General features: G+C 42.8%; 1 protein-coding gene across 3 annotated transcripts in view; it reads right to left on the reverse strand.

The window, feature by feature from the left end:
- PLXNA2 (plexin A2) overlaps positions 1 to 25,226 on the reverse strand; it is a 389,564-nt gene that overhangs the window by 115,709 nt on the left and 248,629 nt on the right. For all 3 annotated transcript variants that reach the window (XM_073587292.1, XM_073587293.1, XM_073587295.1), the window contains exon 5: positions 1,975 to 2,075. In XM_073587292.1, the coding sequence (XP_073443393.1) occupies positions 1,975 to 2,075 (101 nt within the window). The remainder of the gene's footprint in view (positions 1 to 1,974; positions 2,076 to 25,226) is intronic.

A 25,226-nucleotide genomic window follows, 5' to 3' on the forward strand; every position in this document is an offset into this window, starting at 1 on the left:
AGACCTCAGACCAGATAAGGATGTTGAATTCACTTTGAAATATCAGGATGTCTGTATAATTCCTTATGAAAAGGTAACTCATTCTTCTCCCATCTTTCCTAAGTGACAACTCCTCAGTGCTCTTCCTTCCTGCTGCTGAGATCTCCCACTGCTCAAAACAAGCTGCATATATCACATAGGCTGTGCGGTTAAAGACAGAATACATTTGGACTCATGAGCTATTTCATTCTATGGCTAGTGGCAAGGCTCATTAAATGGTAGATACTGACTTTTAGAATTGCTACATCCAATAGGTGGCAATAGAGTTCAAGTCCTCTTCCTCTCTGAAGAGGCAATTTGCGTATTTAATTTCTCAGAGGAGCATTGCATTGCCTATAAGTTTCCTTATGGTGGCTTGGCACTCTTAATCATCCAAATCAGAATTCCTGCTTTGCACTGATGAGGAGTAAACACCCTGAAACACATGTCTGCAAATGGAATGTCTGGTTTGGCTTCTTATCCTAAGTCATGTGGAAAGGCTTGTAGAAAAGTCAGTAGTGACTTTTAAGATTGTTATAGCAAGTAGGTGGTGCAAGACCTCAAGCCCTCTTCTTCAGGGTTTTTGAAATGCCTTTGAAAAAAATACACCAGTTTCATCAGGTCGAAGAGCTCTATTTAATAATGTATGCTGCTCGTATTAAAAAAAGCCTGGTGACAGATCCATTTTAAACCCTTAACATGCCTTTACTATACATAAAAAGCCTCAGTTTTATGTAATGTACATATGACTTGATTTGAAGAACACAAAAGCTTCATCGTTATCTTTCAGAATAAGGTTCCTCTTCTTCCAACGGCAACATTTCTAGGACAAAAAGAGTCTACTTTGTTTCTCCCACTGATTTTAATTTCCATTGATTATTAAGGCAGCCAACATGCTCATCAATGGCTCCATAAATCAGTTATCAATAGCATCTTTACTTCCACTTTTATTAGCATGGACATCTAGGGCTTATAAATAAAATATGGTGGGAACACGCAGCTGCAAAATATTTTACATTTGGTAATGATCTAAACTGTGAAACACACATTTAATGTTAAATCTGGAAGAAATATACCTGGGAACAATGCATTTGTACAGTGCTAATATACTGCTAGTATGCAGGATTTTGAAGGGAAAATGAGTCGCTGACCCTGCATATCTGAAAATGTGATTTTGATGCCTTAGGCACCGTTCCATAAAGTCATTTGCAGATGAAGTCAGGACTAGGATATGGAAATGGCTTTTCTTGTATAGAGTCGATGACAATACCAATATGTGATGGGATCTGCAGACCATAGGCATGGTTGTAACAGTTTTAGCAGCTGTATAAGAAGAGGGCAGCTTGTGATTCTGTGCACCTAATGTTCTCCTGAAACTCTCGGTAATATTCTGCTATTTATTGCAGGTATAAATGCTAAGTGGAGGTTGTTACTCTCACTCGATAGGAGCATTCTTCCCGTTTTTATCACCTTCTTTTCTTGGTTTATAGCTTAGAGACAAAAATTTCCAGATCTCAAAGAGACGTAATATCAACGGTAATGGAATTGGCTGCAAGAAGACTGAGGAACAATGGCGTTTATGGACAATCCATCAATACCGGTTCAGATTTCTCGACCACAATAAGGGTCAAGAAAAAAGCTCCTCAGAGATCTGCGTCCTTATAGTCTCACAGTCCTAAATCAAGCCAAAATCATACTCAAAGTGAAACTTTGGTCTCCCAATATTACTAATAGCATTGGTACGATCAGGTTTCCAATGTAAGAGGCAAAATTCTGAATTATTTAGAACCCAAATCTCATTGGTATGTTTACAGACAACTGATCCCCTGAAAATATATTCTAACATGCAAGGTACTGATCCCTTGATGATCCGCAAATTTTGGGCAATAAAGAAAACTAATGACCCCACAAAAAGTAGTTCCAATTTATGGTCCTTATGATACTTCCAGAACTCACATGTTATGCAGCACACACCATCCACAGTGTGGGTCTCCGGAACTAAGGCATTCCCCGCATGTTGAATATTGCTCACAGGACTCCACTGGGACCCTCGCCACCTGAAACAAAGAACAATGACTGAAGATCAGTGATAGATCACGTCTCATTCGACCTCAATTCAGCCTTTCCAAATGAGATGAAAATGTCAATACTAGGTCAAATGCTTCATACAAGGTCCCACGGGATTACCGTCACAGAGATAAACCCCACATAGATCTAGACGAGGATCCCTAAATGAAACAGACCCTTAATTTACCGTCCAAAATGAACAAGATACTAACAAATTACAATTCGTATCACTGTTATTATTATCTTATAATCAATTTTTCTTGCATTTGTAGATGGGAGTACGACAAGGTCACTAAGAGTCAGTCGAATTGTAATTTGCATTTGTCAGATCACAGGCAGTGATTCTGCCAATGAAGAACTGATCCAGACTAACCTCTACGCGGTGTGGCTCCTAGGAAATCAGCAGAAGATGACAAGTTTCAGGCCCGGCTGACCTCTGCCCTCGTTGCGCACCATGCACTATGCTTCCATTCTACAAGCCCAGTCCGGGCCAGTGACCAGCTCCGGAAAGAAAAAAATCCTTTCTTTTTAATGACTTCGGGGAGAGCGGAGCGGCTGTTGCCGCAGTAATTCAGTGTAATTAAACCTATCTATCACTCCAGCAGCTGGAACACGATTCCTGATGAACTTTGCAATGGGATTTCGCAGTCACTGACTCGCAGCCTCAAACGTCCTCCGAGGGAGATGGGAAAGAAAAAAATCCCTCTCCTAAAATCACATTTTAATGTGGCCTCTGACGGCGCAGTTCCACTTTCTAGCCATTTTTCTTTCCTTTCCCTTAATACAGTTTCTAAATCTGATCACACACTGTGAAATTCATGTAGGGAAATATAAATGGTAAAGTCCATTTCGAGACGCCTTAATAGATAGAGATCCACGCTATTTCCTCCTATATATATACACATGGGCATTCGTGCATATGTGCCCGCATTACCAGTGTTATTGTGCATATATGGCGACATGTCTGTGCATTGCAAGTATATATTATCCACATACAACCAAGTGATAGTAATGACGGCACGCTCATTAGCACTGCTCTCTGATGAATAATAAGCCCTTCATAAGCCAAATCATGAATTCTCCTCCTGGAGACGACATCATTTAGAGGTCGACCGTAATGAAAATATTCCCGCATTAGTAGAAATGGAAATCGCACACAAATATAGAAATGCTGCAGAGCTGACTTTGCTCTTGAGCATAAATGACAAATACAGCTCTGCAATAACTGTGTGCTTCTGCCAGGCTGGGGCCGACTATGGAGCAAAACAAATACAGGCAGGCACAAGGGATAGACTGACAGAGGGCAGAAGGGGCGACAAACACAGAAAAGAGACTTGATTTCCCAGGCTTGTCAGCGGCTGCCACCGGCTCCCTTGTTTCAGGCACTCAGGTGCTGCAGGAATGAAAAGATGCTCCGGAGGTGACACATAAGGGAGAGATGAAGGGATGAGTATTTTGCTTGATGTGAGTGAGAAGTCAGGAATCTTTGCAGAGCGCAGTAACCCACCGCTGCTATCAGAATCTCCTTGTGAGCAATTTCATCTTAAAAGCAGCTGCTGATTGCCGTGCGGGGAACGCTGGAACTTATAATTTCAACACTCAATGCAGCCGGGAATATGACAGGTTAGCATAGCCCTAGATGAGCTACCTCGGGAATTGTACCATATTACCGAGATAACTGAAAGTGATGCTGATCCCCAAAATGTTTGGAAATTTACACTTGTCATTCCAGATTTTAGATTAAAGTGATTTAATGTAGCGACAAAGTGCTGAAAGTGAGGATGATCATAAGAGATTCGCAAGAGAATGTGTGATTTTATATACATTTATATAAAAACTTTTTCTATAGAGGTATAAAAAGACTACACATCGTGTTTAAAACACATGGTATTTGTCATGTAAAAAAAAATAATTCCAGAACTTTTTCCGCCTTTAGTATCACCCATATCTGTGCTAATCTATTGAGAAACCAAGTAAAATCATTTTGAGCGGGGAAATAAAAACAACAAAACTAAAATCTATATATATAAACGCCTTATTGTGTCTGTAACCGAAATCGCGGGCTGTTGATCGGTCGCGGCCGCCAGGCCCCCGCCAGGCCGCAACCAATCAGCGACAGGCGCAGGCCTTAATCTGTAAAAAAGAGAATTAAAATAAAAAAAAAGTTATTCTCACCTTCCGACGGCCTCCTGTCTTCTTTCCACGCGCCCTGCCTCGCGTTCCCAGTAATGCTTTGCGGCTTAGACCGCTGATGACGTCACTCTCGCAAGAGCGAGAAAGAAGACCGACGTCACTCTCGCGAGAGCGAGAAAGAAGACCGACGTCATCAGCGGTCTAAGCCGCAAAGCATTACTGGAAACGCGAGGCCGAGCGCGTGGAAAGAAGACAGGAGGCCGTCGGAAGGTGAGAATAACTTTTTTTTATTTTTTAATATTATTTTTGTACAGGGCCGCGGCAGTGATTGGTTGCAGCTACAGGGCCGCGACGCTGATTGGTTGCGGCTACACAGAAAAGGAACCATGCATACCAGGAAAGGGGGGTGAGGGGACCATGCATACCAGGAAAGGGGGGTGAGGGGACCATGCATACCAGAAAAGGGGGGTGAGGGAACAATGCATTCCAGGATTGGGGGGTGAGGGGACCATGCATACCAGGATTGGGTGGTCAGGGGACCATGCATACCAGGATTTGGGGGTGAGGGGACCATGCATACCAGGATTGCGGGGTGAGGGGACCATGCATAACAGGATTGGGGGGTGAGGGGACCATGCATACCAGGATAGGGGGTTGAGGGGACCATGCATACCAGGATTGGGGGGTGAGGGGACCATGCATACCAAGAAAGGGGGGTGAGGGGACCATGCATACCAGGAAAGGGGGGTGAGGGGACCATGCATATCAGGATTGGGGGTGAGGGGACCATGCATACCAGGATTGGGGGGTGAGAGGACCATGCATACCCCAAAAGGGGGGTAAGAGTACCATGCATACCAGGATTGGGGGGTGAGGAGACCATGCATATCAGGAAAGGGGGGTGAGGGGACCATGCATACCAGGAAAGGGGGGTGAGGATACCATGCATACCAGGATTGGGGGGTGAGGGGACCATACATACCAGGAAAGGGGGGTGACGGTGAGCATACATACCAGGATTGGGGTGTGAGAGGACCATGCATACCAAGAAAGGGGGGTGAGGGGACCATGCATACCAGGACTGGGGGGTGAGAGGACCATGCATACCCCAAAAGGGGGGTAAGAGGACCATGCATACCAGGATTGGGGGGTGAGGAGACCATGCATATCAGGAAAGGGGGGTGAGGGGACCATGCATACCAGGAAAGGGGGGTGAGGATACCATGCATACCAGGATTGGGGGGTGAGGGGACCATACATACCAGGAAAGGGGGGTGACGGTGAGCATACATACCAGGATTGGGGTGTGAGAGGACCATGCATACCAAGAAAGGGGGGTGAGGGGACCATGCATACCAGAATAGGGGGGGTGAGGGGACCATGCATACCAGGACTGGGGGGTGAGGGGACCATGCATACCCCAAAAGGAGGACAAGAGGACCATGCATACCAGGATTGGGGGGGTGAGGGGACCATGCATATCAGGAAAGGGGGGTGAGGGGACCATGCATACCAGGATAGGGGGGTGAGGGGACCATGCATACCAGGAAAGGGGGGTGAGGATACCATGCATACCAGGATTGGGGGGTGAGGGGACCATACATACCAGGAAAGGGAGGTGACGGTGAGCATACATACCAGGATTGGGGTGTGAGAGGACCATGCATACCAGCAAAGGGGGGGTGAGGGGACCATGCATAACAAGAAAGGTGGGTGAGGGGACCATGCATACCAGGATAGGGGGGTGAGGGGACCATGCATACCAGGATTGGGGGGTGAGAGGACCATGCATACCAGGATTGGGGGGTGAGGGGACCATGCATACCCCGAAAGGGGGGGAAAGAGGACCATGCATACCAGGAAAGAGGGGTGAGAGGACCATGCATACCAGGATTGGGGGGTGAGAGGACCATGCATTCCAGGATTGGGGGGTGAGGGGACCATGCATACCCCGAAAGGGGAGTAAGAAGACCATGCATACCAGGAAAGAGAGGTGAGAGGACCATGCATACCAGGATTGGGGGGTGAGAGGACCATGCATTCCAGGATTGGGGGGGTCAGGGGACCATGCATACCAGGATAGGGGGTTGAGGGGTAGCATGCATATCAGGATTGGGGGTGAGAGAACCATACATACATACATCTGAAATGTAAAGTGCTGCGGAATATGTCGGCGCTATAAAAATAAAATTTATTATTATTATACATATCAGGATTGGGGTGAGAGAACCATACATATCAGGATTGGGGGGTGTATTATTATTAAATCTTCAAAAATAAACTGCATATATATTCTAGAATACCCGATGCGTTAGAATCGGACCACCATCTAGTAATGTTATAATTGGGGATGTGGCTGTGCCTAGAATAAGCTAATCACATTCAAACTCCTGATAAATACCGTAGTAGTACGTACACAGCTGTCATCATTTACAGGGGTTCTTATATAAAAGTTTAGGTTTTCTAGTAGGATTTTCATGACATATTCTTAGTTGCAATTTATGGCAAAATCCATGGTCCGTAAACAGCTAACAACATAGCAAAGGGATGTCGTTGTTGAAAGTCATCAGTCAGGAAAAGGAAGCAAAAAAATCTCCAAGGCATTAGACATAACGTGAAACTAATAATGTCAACATGGTTGTTTAATTTTATTTTCGCACAACAGTGTCATTATCTAGATCTGGTCGTTCCTCAAATATTGATGAGAGGACAAAAAGAAAATTCGTCTGGGAGGCTGCCAAAAGGCCTGCAGCAACATTAAAGAAGTTGCAGGAATTTCTGACAAGTACTGGTTGTGTACTGCATGTTACAATAATCTCTCATATTCTTCATATATCTGGCCTGTGGGGTGGGGTGGCAAGACAGAAGCCTTTTCTTACAAAAAAATCCAATCCTGGCTACATCATGTCTATTAAAAGCATGTGGGTCTGATGAGACCAAGTTTAAAATTTTTGGCCATAATTCCAAAAAGCATGTTTTGTGCAATGCTAACACTGTGCATCTCCAAAGAACACCATATCCACAGTGAAGCATGGTGGCGGAAGCATTATCATTTATGACTATTTTTCAGCAGCTGGAAATGGGGCTTAAGTTAAGGTGGATAGAATTATGGGCAGTTCCAAATATCAGTCAATATTTTAACAAAACATTCAGGCCTGTGCTAAAAAGCTGAAGATGAGGAAGAAATTAACTTTTCAGTACAACGACGACACTAAGCATACCTCCAAATTAACCCAAGAATGAGATCTGCGAGAAGAAGATCAAAGTTTAGGAATGGCACACCCAGAGCCCAGACATGAATCCAATTGAAAAGGGACCTAAACAGGACGCTGTAAACAGGAGATGCCTCATAATCTGACAGGCCTGGAGTGCTATTGCAAGGGAGAGTGGGTAAAGATTGCCAATTCTAGATGTGCCATGCTCACTCATACCCAAAAGACTGAATGCTTTCAAAAATTCAAAAGATACTTCAAAGTATTCGTCTAAATGTGTGCATACTTATGAAACCACATTATTTTAATTCTAAATTTTTCTTTTTCCACCCAAAATGATTTTAGTTTATTTTTCAACTGAACTGCATAGATTACAAGTAACATTGAAGGTGGAAAATGTTCTGAAATTATTCTTTTTGGTATGAGTTTTTTACATGACAAAGCTCATAACACTTTTATATATATATATATACAGTGGTGTTCAAAAGTTTACATACCCTGGCAGAATTTTTGCTTTCTTGGCCTTTTTTCAGAGAATATGAATGATAACACCAAACCTTTTTCTCCATTCATGGTTAGTGGCTTGGTGAAGCCATTTATTGTCAAACTACTGTGTTTTCTATTTTAAATCATAATGACAACTCAAAACATCCAAAAGACCCTGAAAGTTCACATACCCCATTTCTTAATACTGTGTATTGCTACCTCTAACATCAATGACAGCTTGAAGTCTTTTGTGGTAGTTGTGGATGAGGTTCTTTATTTTCTCAGATGGTAAAGCTGCCCACTCTTCTTGACAAAAAGCCTCCAGTTCCTGTAAATTTCTGGGCTGTCTAGCATGAACTGTGCGCTTGAGATCTCCCCAGAGTGGCTCAATGATATTGAGGTCAGGAGACTGAGATGGCCACTCTAGAACCTTCACTTTATTCTGCTGTAGTCAATGACAGGTCAACTTGGCCTTGTGTTTTGGATAGTTGTCATGTTGGAATGTCCAAGTACGTCCCATGCGCAGCAGTATTTAATGATAATGTGCTGCATTCATCTTTTCTTCAACTTTGACCAAGTTTCCTGTGCCTTTGTAGCTCACACAACCCCAAAACATCAGTGATCCACCTCCGCTCTTTACAGTAGGAATGGTGTTCCTTTCATCACAGACCTTGTTGACCTCTCTGCAAATGTCACATTTATAATTGTGGCCAAAAAGTTAAATTTTGGTCTCATCACTCCAAATTACCTTGTTCCAGACGTTTTGAGGATTGTAACTGCGGTTTTGCGTATTGTAGGCGAGATACTTTGTGGCATTTGCACAGTAATGGCTTTCTTCTGGCGACTCGACCATGTAGCCCATTTTTCTTCAAGTGCCTCCTTATTGTGCATCTTGAAACAGCCACATCACTAGTTTTCAGATAGTTCAGTATTTCAGCTGATGTTATTTGTGGGTTTTTCTTTGCATCCTGAACAATTTTCCCGTCAGTTGTGGATGACATTTTTGCTGGTCTACCTGACCGTGGTTTTGTTTTTATTGAGCCCCTGATTTTCCATTTGTTAATCACAGTTTGAGCGCTGCTGATTGGCATCATCAATTCTTTGGATATCTTTTTGTATTCCTATCCTGTTTTATACAATTCAACTACCTTTTCCCATAGATACGTTGACAATTCTTTTGCTTTCCCCATGGCTCACGATCCAGAAATGTCAATGACTGGATTATAAATGCAAGAGTCTGTCTGGATTCCAGAATCTCACTCAGTTTTCATGCACACACACTGATTACAAGCAAACAGGTCACAGGTGAGGATGTTACCTTTAGTAACCAATCAAGCCCATTTTTGTCAACATTTTTGTCAACATCTGTGGATGTTACCAGGCCAAATTCACCAGGGTATGTGAATCTTTGATCAGGGTCCTTTAGGTGTTTTAGGTTGTCATTATGATTTAAAAAGAGAAAACACAGTAGTTTGACAATAAATGGCTTCACCCAACCACTAACCATGAGTGGAGAAAAAGTTTTGAGGTTATCATTCATATTCTCTGAAAAAAGGCCAAGAAAGCAAAAATTCTGCAAGGGTATGTAAACTTTTGAGCACAACTATGTATATATATATATATATATATATGTATATATATATATATATATATATATATATATACATACACACACAGTATATATATATACCTGCATACTCTTTATCGCGTATCTACTGTACATGAAAGGCAGCGCTCGGCAGTCCAACAAGGAATGAATAGATGGGCAGTCGAGGATGCGCACGGCTGCTCCATTCTCTTCTGCCAATCTGTGCTGGTCTCAGCAAACAGGACCCTCACCAATCAATAAATTAGGACCTATCCAACAGCCAGGTGACAGCGTGTTTTCAATGAACCTGCGTTCATTGCTCATGGTCACATCAATGAAGTAAGAAATCAGAATAATAAAAGAATGACTTCCTATAGTTGTGCAATAATGTCATCATGTTACTTGCTATACAAACAAATATAATTTAGAATGTAAAGAAATTTTTAATTTTTTTTATCATTTTATTCCTGTTGCTTTTATAGTTCTAATATATTTCACAGCATTGTACAGAAATTGCCACCTTTCATAGCAGGTCTTGTCCCCCATGGGGCCCTCAGTGTCATTCGCTCTATCTGCAATATAATCTCTCGCTTACACACATCAGGGCCATTTTCACAGGAAGCTAATTAACCTATCTGTACCCATGCAACCACAGAAAGAGCATACAGACTCCATGAAGATGTCGCTCTCGGCTGTGAAAGTTGGATAAACTAAAGATACTGTATGTGGCATGACTGGCAATGAGCTGAAATGCACAGATAACAGTTTTGCACCAGTGCCCATGCAAATTTCAGTAACTTTGTAACATCACAAAATTATGCTTCTTTCTCCACTTATAAGCCACTTCTTCACTTATACCCCTGCCTCATAATCATAAACTCGTTATTCACTTTAAAAAAACAGCTTATATACAGAATGTCTGTCAAAATAAGATGGATTCTTGGCTAACTCAGGTTCTAGTTTACAGCTGTCTGCTGAAGTCTATGAAAGGAGTACGGATAATGGAGTGGGAGGCTGAGTGAAAGAGAGAGGCACGTACACAGACCTCTGCAGCTAGTCTACTATTTTTGTGAGCCGGATTTTCGGTCACACTACTCGGTACTATCGTGTAATGTCCATCATGATGTGCTACACAATGACAGGACAGCAGGAATCCCTCATGTCTGAGTATACTCTGCATAGTAGACATAGCAACTAGTCTCCACCCACTAGCTCAGAGACAACTGAATATCAGAACACGCAGAGAAGAAAATGGAGGCTAGAAATAGTGTTATTCCTTATGTATACATGGACAGCTTGTTCTAAAAAAGTGACATGAAGTACCCAATATGCTTTAAGCTATAGTGTGTGTGGCACTGTGGAGAAAAAGGGTATAAAGTAAAGGTAACATACCCCTGGAATAGCTGTCAGTCAAATGCTTGCTTTGCCAAAAGCTATTTTTCCCAGTTCCCTGAAAAACATCCATACTGGGCTGTAGAGTGTGCATGTGTTTTCAATGGGGGCGAAGAGGGCTCTCCCATAAAAAAAACGAAATATATACAGTGCCATTATGTTGCAGGCAGAGTGACAACTTGAATGTGCAATATGACGGTTGCAATTAGTAGTTGTCAATCATCTATAATCTTTTAGGAAATGTTACATAATTCAAGGATTTATTTTTCCAGGACAATATGGTTTTCTCTGGGTGGGAGGACTAGTCCTATAAAAGTCATAAGGGTGGATATTGTCAGGTGACAGCTTGATTGCAGAAACTTCCATGGGGATGGGGCTGGCAGGAATCTGGGGGCTTGCAGCCAAAACAACCCCACAGCTACAGATATTCATCAATTTATCAAAACAAGTCAGCCACATGTGAACATGCCCTGAATATTATATGTCTCAGAAGCTAGTACCTCCAAGGCATTCTCATTGACTTCTAGGACCATGTCCACCCGTGGTCCAAAGACCAAATGCGCTACTCTTTGCAACTAAATACACTTTCTCTTGGTTGGGGTAAAATGTTAAACTCCGCTCAGAAAGCTAAAACCTTCTGCAAATACTTATCCATATTCATAGCAGTGCATGACGCAGAATCCCACATGACAAGATGGAGTGGAGGTGTACGGCGCTGGCATGTAATGATTAGCCTTCTTACCCACCATCCACTCCCTGAACACCAGCCAATCCACTTAGCAAATTAATTATAGCAAATAATTGTAACCTGGTGCTCGGCTCAGCCCCCCCATTCCAAATATAGCACGCGGAATAATTTGGAAGTGTAAGCTGAAGTAATTAAGCATTCTGCAAACACCTACACAGTTGTGCAATGGTTATTAAGCCAGAGTCTTAAGCATCGAATCACTGGGGACTCATTAATAACACACATACATTTCAGTGACACTGTCATTTATCCTGGACAAATGCCACCTAGGAGGCTCCGCCTGTGCCCATGCTACGCCTGAGGACAGTTCGTGCCGGCAGGACTTGGCCACTCTTGTCATGGCTGGGCCAGTTAAGGCATCCGCACGCCTGGTTCTTTACTACTGAACACACACAGGTCACAGTTGTAATGACTTACAGTGGCAAATATCATCTTGCCGTCATGTTACATGTTCCATAATATTATGGAAGTACGGTAATTTTACTGAGGGGTTTGATTCAAAGCAGCATGTAATAATAGTTACTTCATATTAACCCAATACTAAGATTTGTGAATTAGGTGACTTATAAGTTAGCTATTTCACAGCGATCATCACAACCTTTGTGTCCTGCTCACTAAGGCTGGATTCACACTCCGGCTCGTCTACAGGCCACAAGTTCTGGTCCGGACGCGGGTCTCCTGACCAGAAATCACAGCCTCACAGACGTATATGATACTACAGAGTTCGGGTCAGGAGACCCGCGGCCTGATTACAAATTGTGATCTGTCAACTCGAAAGCATGAAACAGAACCAATACTGATGGAGGACTGGTGATTCTGTCTCCTGATTTACAGGGCCGGTTATGCTAATCACACCCTGATCTAACACAGATCAGAGAGTACCGTTAATTTGATTTTCTTGGATGACGAGAAAATTGAAAAAAAAACGTCTCCACCTTCTCATTCTGTCAGACATCATCCGAGTGAGGTTCGTTTTTAGCCATGGACCCACTGACTTGCATGGCCGAGTGCAATCCGAATATGGGATGCAAATTGTGAATTCTGTGGTTTTTTTCACGGACAGGCTTGGTCCGAGGAAAAAATTGGACACGTTCACAGCTCCATAAAGCAACATTGGTCCGAGTACAATCCAATCTTTTCTTGGCTTGCACTTGGACAAAAAATATGGTTGTCTGAGCGAGCCCAAAAAAGGGTCATGTCACGAAGAATGCTTATTACAAAAGTCTATAACATTAAAAATGGCGTCAGTCAATAGGCAGCAGAAGAGTAGAAAAAAGGACTGTCCATTCTCATAAAGCATCTCTTTGGTCCTTGAGTTACAGTACCACAAGACCAGCCCACGTTTCTGGGAAACAAGATCACTTTTTCGCCTGATCCCACACATACACCAATACGATTTCACATCAACACACTGCTGCTGGTGCGGCAGCTCCGGAGTAGGCTCTTGTACTGAGGATTTATTCTCCTCTTCGTAGATTCCATACGACATTATTGTAATTGATAGGTTGCGTTTTCGGCATACTTGGAGCCTGGCCTCCTCGTCAGTAGCCGGGTGCAGTAACAGCGCATTTCCCAAGCACCCTTGAGAAGAGAAGTTTAAGGAAACAAAATGCCCTTGTGTGCTTTTCTCCTGCTAATTAAGTTCTCATTACGGAGGCGCCCTTCCACGCTCTGATTGCTAAATTACGGACAAGAGGATATGTTTGGGTACATCGACATCGGCTTCTTTCTTTTTATGGCAACAGGGCACTTGTCTCGGCATATGCAATGCTTGTTAATGACAGCACGAAAAGGGATCATAAAGTGTCTTCTCCGGAACGCCTGGATTTATGGCTCTATAGTATCGTGTTAATGCTTTTAATGTTCTGCACTGATAGCATTTAAACAGTGAGTAAAGACAAAGCAGAATGTAAAGATCACCCGTCCTGCAGCGCCGCAAACAAGCAACTGATCCATGCGGAGACAAAAGAGTCACCCTCTGCAACGGGGAAAGTATGCCAATACATTTTAATATGTGATGATTTTGTCACCATGAAAGACAGCGACTCCTCATACTAAAATCACAAGCTACAGACGTCATAGAAAGGTAATGGCTGCCATAGAAACACTGATGTTTAGGATTGTAGTAGTTACACTAATGTGACTTGTCTCCCACTCCATGCTTACAGATGGGGAAAGAATAAATGGTGTATGAGTGCAGTATCAGACTACACTGGGTTTGTTTGTGGTCTGTTGCCATGGAAACCTATGGGAAACACTAAAGGCTTGATTCATTAAGGCTTTTGCAGCAGAATTCTGGTGTAAAATGCTTTGAAAGGTTGCAAAGTTTTGGCGCAACACAAGACTGAGCTAAAATTGCGTGACTTTTTATGCTCTCATGCCGTTTTCGCCTAGCTCCAGCAAAGTGGACTGGAGTAAGATTTGTAGCGAGGCGCTCATACAGGCACATGCCACCTACCAGATGCTCCTAATTCAATTTAGTGACATGCGCCTTTGATGAATCAGGAGCATCTGACTCCAGCACACCCCCCTCATTAAGATCATCGTGAAAGCCGCCAGTGTTGATTAATTGGGGCCTTAATGCTGGATGATTTTTAAAGGGAACCTGCCGTATGATTCATTCTACCCAAACCGTGGAAAACACGAACTAGCGCCTTGGTGCACGACTGTAAAAATAGAGAAGATTTAGTCTGATGTGGTGACAGGGGACCATAGCCAGAGAGGAGACCAGTTTGGCTGGCTGTTCCCAGCGCTGTTGTCGGTGATTGACATGTCTCCCCTTTGTTTAGAGAAAAATATCCCTGGCTGCAATCATGTAGCCCGGCTCTGATTTATGTTGTCCGTGATTTGAGCAGCAGAAATTAACTGGAAAGTTCCCTTCAATGAAACTTTTGAAAAAAAGGTGGCTTCATTATTAAATTAGGATGCATTGGAGGTCATGATCCTGTGATTTGCTCTATAATACCCCAGCAGCTTTTGATCACTACCAACAGGATAGTAACCAGCATAGGTAGCTGCTCCAGGTCCATATGTGGGTTCAGCTTAACCATGACATAAATCAGCAATGCTATCAAAATCCAAGTTTATAGACATCAAATGTCCATTTGGGCTTACCGCACAATGCTCATGATAGCGTGAATGAAGTTAAGTATATAAATTCAGATCAGTCGTTTAATTGTGCTTTTGTCTGGGCAAAATTATGATTGGCAAACGGGCTTTACCAATTACGGTGCTGTGGCTGAAATGACATACCCTTGGCATTAGACCGTTTCTCTAAGCCTGACAACATTAAGCTCTGGAAGAGAAAAAAAAAGGCGCATAATGTATACCGTATGAAATCAGAAAAATGCAATCACATTTTAATCACACAGGATATCAAAAGCAGGGGGCAGTTGAGATGCCCGTGGCAAAGTCTGGAAGACTGCACTGAGAACCAGGTCAAGCAAAAGGTTCCATTTCAAGGCTGAATAATATATGAAATAAGCTGAATTTGGAGATGGAGTGGTATTTAAAAAGTAATGGAAGTGCATGTCGGAGGAAGACTTGGACAAGTCAGGCTGAGGGGAATGCGATGAAACTAAGCACAGATTTAATATGACCTATACTACAATTGTGTAAATGCGGAGTCTCCTAAATGGCTACTGAAGACGAATCCATTCATAGTCGCTTACCTACCGGGCTTGTGTCTTGGCAGGCTAGAAATGGCTTATTATTATGCTGCTGAGGATGGGCATGATTATTCTATATCGGCAAGGACAGCATGTGTCATTCACAATGCACAATGTGACCCTTGCCTTTAGAATAACTCTAGTGTTTGCTAGCTATGGGATTGCGGAAGTGTTCACGTATCGTCCTGCCTCGGCTATTGCAGGACAATTCCCTCTGGGAAGGTTTCACTGGTTACAGTGTCACTCAGCCCCAACAATCGCCGGCTTTCACTCCTTCTCTATGACAGACACAGAGCACAGTGTTAGCGCATTTAGGTTAATATCAGCCTCCTGGGGATTACTGTGGAGAGAATTTTGGACACTGGTGTGTGCTGTGAAAGCAGAAACATCTGTTGTAGTTATGATCGGGTCTGGGGAAAACCCTCTGACAGTTGATTGTTTTATCACTCACCAAAACAATGACTGCCATAGAGGTTTATTTATGGTCTCTGCCACATGAAATGAAACCATTCAATATCTTCCCATAATACTTCCTCTGATGTGGCGATCTTATACCTTATGGGTACAATTCTGGCCTAAAAAGCTTTCAAAAGCTGCAGCATTTTTAAGGAACGCAAGGCTGTGCTAAAATTTTGGTTCTCTCGTTCCCATTTTTGCCCAGCTTTGACCAAGTAGGCAGAGCTGGGGAGGGACAAGTGACGGAGTTCCTTATGCCACAAGTCTCACTCCAGTCCTTGTACACCACTTTTCAGATGATCCTGAAATATTACGAGGCGTGTGCCTCGTAATGAATCAAGAGTGTCTGACTCCAGTACACCCCCTCATCGAGACCAGCCTGAACAACGCCGGTCTTGATGAATAGGGACCTATGACTTTCAGAGTATGTCAGGGAACCACTAATGGCGTCTTTAACCTTCTGTACCACCTCCACCATCTTAGGAAGATGAAACTTTCTCACTCAGGAAAATTAGCCTCAATCCATCCATATACATACATACATACATACATACATACATAGGCCAGGAATCATCAAGTCAGACAATTTTCTCACCAGTCTTGATGAGAGGGCGTGTTGGAGTCAGATGCTCCTGATTCATTAAGGCCTCCATGCGCCATACAACAAGTCTTACTCCAGTCAAGAATTGGACAAGTGTGGGGTCATGCCCCTGCTTTGGCCCAGCTCCAGCCATTTTGCCAGATCTGGGAGAAACTGGCATGAAAACGTCAAAAGTCGCAAAATTTTGGAGAAACTTTGAAAATTCAAGGCGGATTGCTTTGATGAATCGGAGCCAATAATTTCCAGAAACATTCTTCCTGGTTTCTAGATATAGCACTGTGCCTAGAAATGTACATAGTCCCTAAGTATAGACCAGTGGATTTTCTATTCCTTTACTATGAACTCTCTTCTTTTGTCACCACAGCTACATTTTTATTGGTGCTATAAGGTTAAAAAGGTAAGTCTCTTTCCCTTCCATGGGGTTTATCATTCTCAGCAGGTAATACGACATCCCTATAATGTGTTTTATCATTCTCTGTGGGTACTCTAGGGTCATGGTGAAGTTCATCGTTCACAGTATGATCATAATGAGGCCCACACCATCAGGTACACTACCACCTTACTTCCCAGCTCAGTATTATATGCTCATAGCAAGGCTTAGCAGTCACAGTGGGTACTATACATTCAAGATCACAGATAGACTTTTATGCTCAAACCGACCATTTATCATGGATACTACATACTGTACACCATGACCACGCGTAGCCATTGCTGCATTATACAGTATATTTATACAGTATATTCACTTCAAAGATTGGGATATAAAATCCTATTAAAATAGAACAATAAAGGCTTCTTAGGGTACACTTAAGTGGTCGCTAGTGAGCTGCCACACAAGCAGATCTCACCAGCGACATAGCAGGGGTCGGAGTTCGCTACTTACCTGTCAGACGCGGCGATCCTGACGTCCTCCCGCCCGCGTCCACGCGTCGCTCGTCGGCGCCACAGGAAGCCCAGCAGGAACCGCCCGACGAGAAATGGTCCAGGACGTTCTCGCGCGACAAGCGATGAGCAGCAGGGGAGCCAGTCGGAGGTAAGTATCAGACATAGCAATATCGCTAACAATATCGCTGCTACGTCACAAAATCGGTGACGTTACAGCGATATTGCTAGCGATATCGCTATGTGTAATGGGGGCTTTAAAGGCATACTAAATGAATGCAAGCCTCTGAGACATGTTACAAAAGTTATTTGTACCAAAAAATGCAAGAAGCACTGACATTAATGAACTTTTCTTCAGTTCACAGCACTGAAATGTTCAGGTGTCAACAGGTTACTATTAGTGATGAGCGAGTATACTTGTTACTCGAGATTTCCCGAGCATGTTCAGGTGTTCTGTGAGTAGTTTGGGCATGCGCGAACATTTCGTTTCTGTCGCCGTAGCTGCATGATTTGCGGTTGCTAGACAGCCTGAATACATGTACGGATTCTCTAACAAACAGGCAATCCCCACATGTATTCAGGCTGTCTAGCAAATCATGCAGCTACGGCGACAGAAACTAAATCGAGCACATCCAAATACTCGGAGATCACCCGAGCATGCTCGGGAAATTTCGAGAAACGAGTATACTCACTCATCACTAGTTACTATCGTCTCCTGGGGAAGCCACACTGTACAAGCCAAATTCAATTAAAGAAAATTATATACCGTACTTAATTCAGTAAAAGCACGCACCAACCTGTTTGATGTCGAAGAGATATATATATATATATATATATATATAGTTTTATAATTCTACCTTTCGAATGGCCTAGGAAGTTGTATTAGTGGTTTCTGTATTAAAAAAAATAGTAAAGACTAAAATATTTTCTTCCCTTTGCGGATGAATAAATCATCAAAGAAAAGAGTTCTGATTATGTAAAACAAAAAAACAAATACACTGAAGTGCAGCAAATAGTAAGGTTGTTACAGAAGAATCCGAAATTTACTCAACACGCAAACTTCCCAATACTGGGCTCCTTTGAGGTTTTAACACCAAGTTGATAAATAAATGATTAAAAATCATAGTAAATCATCAGCCACTTAAACTGAACGCATTTTCTACCTGAAATCACTTCATTGCTACTTTTCCCATTGTCGGTGACATTACTTTCCCGATTTAAAAGAATGGGGAGAGATGTGGGAGGAGATGTAGGGTGATGCAGAACTGTGGAGAGTGAGATAAGTTTATGTAATACTCTGTAGCAGATGGGCAACCAGTGTAATGACTGGCACAAGGTGGAGGCATCAGTGTAGCTGCTGGACAGAAATACGACCCTGGCTGCCTCATTCAGGATGCATTGAAGGAGAAAGCTTAGTAATATGGAAACCAATCAGTAGACAGTTACTGTAGTCCAGATGAGAATGAATAAGAGCGACAGTAAGTTTACGCAGTTTCAGAGGTGAGAAAACGTCAGATTCTTGAGATTTTTTTTAAGATGCAGGTAACATGAGCAAACCAGCGTTTGGATATAGAGAATAAAGGAAAGTTCGGTGTCAAATTGGACTCTAAGACAGCGCGCGTGCTGTATGGGAATTATGGTTAAACTACCCAAGGTAACTTCAATATCGGGTATAACTAGCAAGTTCCACAAAGATACATGAAAATAAAATCACTGATTGATTTTAGCTGCTCAATCAAAAACATACTTTAATGGCATAGGTGAAATGGCTCTCTTTAAGACAGACCGGTCTCTGTCACTTAACAATTGCCAATCGACTAAACACATGGCAGTCAAAGCTCATTTACCGGTCTGTTTACATAGGACTACAAAAACCAACAAGAACAGAATGATAGTGAGACAAAAGCCCCCGTCACACACAGCGAGATCGCTAGCGAGATCGCTGCTGCGTCACAAGTTTTGTGACGCAACAGCGATCTCACCAGCGATATCGCTGTGTGTGACAGGTATCAGCGACCGGCCGCCCTGCCGGGTATCACTGATCGTGCTCAAAAGCCCTGGACTTTTTTTTGATCGTTGGTCTCCCGCTGGCCAGCACGCATCGCTGCGTGTGGCAGGTGGGAGAACAACGATCAGCGAACTCCCAGCTCGTATCCAAGATATAGTGCCGCGCAGCGCTTAGAAACCCGCAGTGTACCTTAGATATCAGCGCGCTGGTGCAGGGAGCTGGTAAACATCGGGTTTCTAAGCGCCGTGCGGCACTTAGAAACCCGCTGTTTACCTTGGATACGAGCTCCCTGCACCAGCGAATTGGTATCTAAGGTACACAGCGATGCGCGCGCTCCTCCTCGCTGGTGCTGATCGCTGGTGAGATCTGCCTGTTTGGCAGCTCACCAGTGATCATGTAGCGACACACCAGCGATCCTGACATGTTCATATCGTTGTCGGGATCGCTGGAGAGTCGCTATGTGTGACGGGGCCCTAAGATTGTTCTGTCCCCATACAGTACCGTGTTATCGGAAGCACACTCCCTGTTTACACAGGGTCATGTACTGCCAGTAACAATGATTTTGATCCAACATAAATGATCCTATAACCCTAGAAATGAGCATTTTGCTTGCTCACTGGAGTATTTACAATGTTTACATGGACTGATAAATGGGGATGTGCATTCTTGAGAACACTCATTCCCTGATTATTAGCTAGTGTAAATGTGCTATTATGCAGCTACTAGTAGAAACAAAGGAGAAATTGTACCTGTATGTAAGGGGAGGGAGGTGAGTAAAAGAGAAGAAACAGTCGATTGGCTTAAGGTCCACTTAAACTGGAAGATTATCGGGAATGAGTGTTTCTAGGAACACTCACTTCATGATAACCTTCCTGTGTAAACAGACCACCACTCACCCGATGAACGAGCAAAACCCTCGGTCAGTGAAACGATCTTTGCTGTTCACAAAAGATCATCGTTCTTGGCAGCACGTGTAAACAGGACTCTCACTGGCAAGAACTATGGCAGCCTATATGGTCTGTGCAATCTATTACAGATCACTCGCTAGGCGCGGTCAGCCTGTGTAAACAGACTACTCAAAGACAGCCGATCATTTATCGCTGCAAAATTGGCCCCATTTACACCACTGTGTACAGCACTATGGGATGTTTGCCAACATTTCTAGATTGTCCAAAGGGACCCAGAAAACCCCCAAAAGAGTTGACAAGTCTCCTGGGTACTGTAAAATCTTGTAGAAAGTTTTATGATACATGACACTGGCATGCTCCAACTGCAGTTAGTGGCAGGGGCTGACACACTCGTGAATGACACCATAAGAGCCGACATCAGGCCACGGAAAGCCTACCTACATAGGACATCTAGACGGACAATAATAAAAATCTACAGCTGGCAAAAGAGTGAGTAAACGTGCGTTACAGCAATCCCATTGTATCCGTGATTGAATACACAGCGCTACAGACAGGTGAGCGTCACCGGAGTCACAAACAAGCTGCTGTTACGCCAATGAGCTATCGGACTACTGTTCTCACAGAGGGAAACAATTACGATAATGCAAAACTTTCACACTGAACTTACGGCTCCTCGGAATTTGTCTGGCCATATAGTTGAAATATTGAAGCTGCTATAAAAGTAAGGGCTTTTTTTATTTTAATAGAAAGTTGCAATGTGCTTACATCATTTTCACAGATTATGCTGTTACACAATATTTATTGCCTTTATAACGCTGACCCCCTAATGGAAACATTCAGCAGCGCCGTACACACACTGTAATTACTCACATTCAATTGCTACAGCCAATTCAATGGGAAGCCAATTAATCTACAAACACATTTTAGGAGTTTAGAAGAGAATTGGCGTATCTCGCGGAAACCCATGAAACCTCGGGAACTCCACAGATCTAATCCGAACCCAGCGGTGCTGCCGAGCCAGTGCTAGACAACGAGTGCCCATGATACCCAATACCAACAGGCAGAGGTACCGGAAATCAAACCGATCACATCGACCATGGTGTCAAGAGCAGACTGATATATTATTCTGTAGTAACAAAAAAATTGTATCATTTGTAATATATCCCTACTCTTTCCATTAAGAGTCAAGGGGGTGGTCCTTATCACTGATTGACAGTTCTCCCTGTATAAGTGTGCAGGGAAATAACTATGATAAACTGATAAGGACCACCCACTGGACTCTTAAGAATAGAATAGAGAATGTCAAAGAATATATTACAAGTTATACTATTTTATTTAGCACAAAATTAATTGACTAAGCTCCACCCACTGTACGACATGCTGCCAACAATCAGCCTGCATGTTTTGCATTACAGCTTCCCTACATAGTGCTTTGTATTGTCCATTCATCTAATATATGCTCTCAGGAATCCGCCTAAAAAGTTGTGTTATACCAAAATTGGTGCAGAAAACCGTTTGTACTTTTATCAGCATATTTAAAAAGCAGCACATAAGGCATTATTTGTAAGGCCTACTACTACTATAGCACTAAACATGCCACTGTCCTCGGCTCGCAGAATGGGCTGATCCATAACAGACACCAGCGAACCTGCCAATGCTCTTGGCTGACAAATTCAATTATGCATCTTGACCAAGGGCGTGAAGAATGAATCTCTTTAACGCATCTAATCTTTATATTTCTGAGCGCAAGGCCAGAGGGGGAAAAAAGAGAAGAAGCACCAAACTTCTTAGGTGTGAAAAATGGACCCAATGCAAATGTCTCGCTGCCGGAGATGACAGTCATTTATAAAGCAGGGGCCTTTAAAGCGGCACTCTGTCTTGATTTTTTATTACATTATCTGATCTTGTGATTTCTTCTTGATGATCTTTTGTCTTGTCGTGGAGGACTGAGCACTCGTAGTTATTTACTCTATTTATCCCCACTCTACAAGGAACCTGCCCAAATTATGAACCCCCTAGCCGAGACCTTTGATGAGCTACCATTTAATGGTCACATTTTTTTAACGTCATCTACAGAGCCACGACCGTTCACGCTATTTTGGGATCATTAAAATTCGCTTTCTTTTCAATTGTGGTCGAGTCTCGTGCCTTCCATGGCGGCTCCAAACATTGGAAGAAGGTAAAATGCAATCCTTTTTCCAGGGACAATTCCATCATCGACATTTTATCAACACTGTCATGCTCTCTAAATACAATTACTGCTGAAATATGACATTTTGGTGCTAAACAAGAATATTTTTGTTCCGGAAATGTCAATAAATCACTGTATATGTCATGCAGAGTGGAACAAGCACACCTGCATTGTTTCCTCTTAAAAAAAAATTAAGATCACAAACATCCAACTGATTGAAAATCATTATATTTAGGCATGATTAGGTGATGAAGGAAATATTAACGGCACAATCTCACCTCACCGGCCAAGTCTGACAGCCTCATGGCGTTCAGTGTGTGGCCCTGGAAGACGAGTCTTTTAGGGAAAGCTCCTCTACAGCGCTCTTTATTACTGTAGCGGTAAATATTTAATGGGCTGTAATGCTTTATTTCTGCCTAAGGAAAAACAAGCCTTCACCATTTGTCTGGAGGGTACTGCATCAACCAAATGGGTTCAAAAGGTGGGCAATAGGTCTGACCAAAAATAGAAGATGATCTATGAAAGCCATACCAACATACGGAAATACAGTAGGTGAATAGAATACTAAAGGGAAACTATCACCAGAAAATGACCGACTGTTTCAAGGTTCTTTTGTGTTACAAGCATTTGATAAAAGGGAATGTTTCACTTCATATCACATTCTTATTTTTTCTTTTTTTTATTACACGACTGTAATAGTGCTTTAAATGTAAGTCCTCTGCCCCCTGTCTGATAGGCACCTTACGGCTTTTTCGCCTATTTTCACCGTCGCTCTAGTCGGTCTCCGGTGAAAAGTAACCTTCCGACAGCTCCAGTGCTTCATGGAGAGGTGCGGAGGTCCCTAATCAATACAAGTCTATGAGGGCCTCTTTCTGGCTGACTAGTTTGGACTATCATAGACTCGTACTGAGAGCTTGTGAGGAAACTTCTGACTTCCGGCAAATCAGAAGCTACTCTCACAAGATGGCACCACGGGACCAGAGCAGGGCCGAAAAACGGTGAAGATGCTGGAGGGTGAGTGTATGACTGGGAGCAGGGGGCGTACATCGTACATTTAAAGCGTGACTCCAGCACTAAAGAAAAATCCCAATGGAATGGTGCTTTAATCAGTAGAAGCAACCTTAAAATGACAGGTGACACCTTTCTACAAAGCTGATAACACGGGAGCCACCAATCACATTAAGATATATCACAGTTGATCTGCTCCCCTCCCTTCACAATGACAAAAGATAGGGTCAACTCTGCTCATTGTGGCTATTACATGTATTATTTCAAGAAACAACAAGGATTTAGAGTCTAAAAAATCCCCAGAACCAGTGTGAAAATTGGAAGATTTCTATTTAGTATCTTTTATACAAATTGTAATATAGAAAACAATGCCCCCAAAATACATTTAACACAAAATACCTAATTTAAACAATAATCATATTCTGATGATAGCTTCCATTTAAACTTGTAAATTATTGTGATGCTATACCCTTAATGATTGATAGCATGCAGACATCCACTCTACATAATAAACAGTATTAGTATAATATGCTGTATGAAAAAGCTCAGAGAGGCCCTGTCATATGGTGCTTTTTTCCAATAAGTCCATCAGGCCTCTATACAGTTTACTTTGTCGCTCTGTTGGCTCTGTCTGTCACTTTTCTCTGATGTCAGCTCCAAAGTGAAGGAAATTAGTTCCTATAATATCTGCTACACACTGCACCCAGTGAGGAAATCCTGCTCCCCAATATCTCTCTCTGTCAAACAATCAAAAACTACTCCTTAATGGACTTTATACTGAGCAGTGTAGCTCTGAATCCATCATTGGAGTAAGACATTAAAACCCTTACTAAAAGCAACATTAAAAGAATCTGTGTGTGTGTGTGTCTGCCTGTAAGAGAGTCTTTCTCTTTACAAACACTTCCTCCTATTGCCCTCTACTCTACAAAGATTTCTATGTATAGCAATTTTAACCTGATCTCTGAGTGAGCTGGTACCTGGTCTGCCTCTCTGACTAGGAATTGTAACCTGATCTCTCAATGAGCTGATACCTGGTCTGCCTCTCTCACTAGGAATTGTAACCTTATCTCTGAGTAAGCTGGTACCTGGTCTGCCTCTCTGACTAGGAATGGTAACCTGATCTCTCAATGAGCTGATACCTGGTCTGCCTCTCTGACTAGGAATTGTAACCTGATCTCTCAATGAGCTGATACCTGGTCTGCCTCTCTGACTAGGAATTGTAACCTGATCTCTCAATGAGCTGATACCTGGTCTTCCTCTCTGACTAGGAATTGTAACCTGATCTCTCAATGAGCTGATACCTGGTCTTCCTCTCTGACTAGGAATTGTAACCTGATCTCTCAATGAGCTGATACCTGGTCTGCCTCTCTGACTAGGAATTGTAACCTGATCTCTGAGTGAGCTGATACCTTGTCTGCCTCTCTGACTAGGAATTGTAACCTGATCTCTGAGTGAGCTGATACCTTGTCTGCCTCTCTGACTAGAAACTGTAACCTGATCTCTGAGTGAGCTGGTACCTGGTCTGCCTCTCTGACTAGGAATTGTAACCTGATCTCTCAATGAGCTGATACCTGGTCTGCCTCTCTGACTAGGAATTATAACCTGATCTCTGAGTGAGCTGATACCTGGTCTGCCTCTCTGACAATGGAATTTACACAAGGATTGATAGTGAGTGATCAGTGCAGTAGTCAATGGGATGGAAAAGATCAGTCTGATAAGTAAAGTGTCACCAAACACAGTCCTTTTGTAACAAAACCACCTCAATTCAAGTAATTTAAACAACATCCCCAAACATGAACGGGGATATAGAGGCATTGACACAGTATTAATTAAAATAATTTTATTCAAACATGTTGAAAT

Source organism: Dendrobates tinctorius, unplaced genomic scaffold (assembly GCF_039654945.1).
Source record: "Dendrobates tinctorius isolate UK_male_01 unplaced genomic scaffold, ASM3965494v1 ptg000098l, whole genome shotgun sequence".
NCBI classification, from domain to species: Eukaryota; Metazoa; Chordata; class Amphibia; order Anura; family Dendrobatidae; genus Dendrobates; species Dendrobates tinctorius.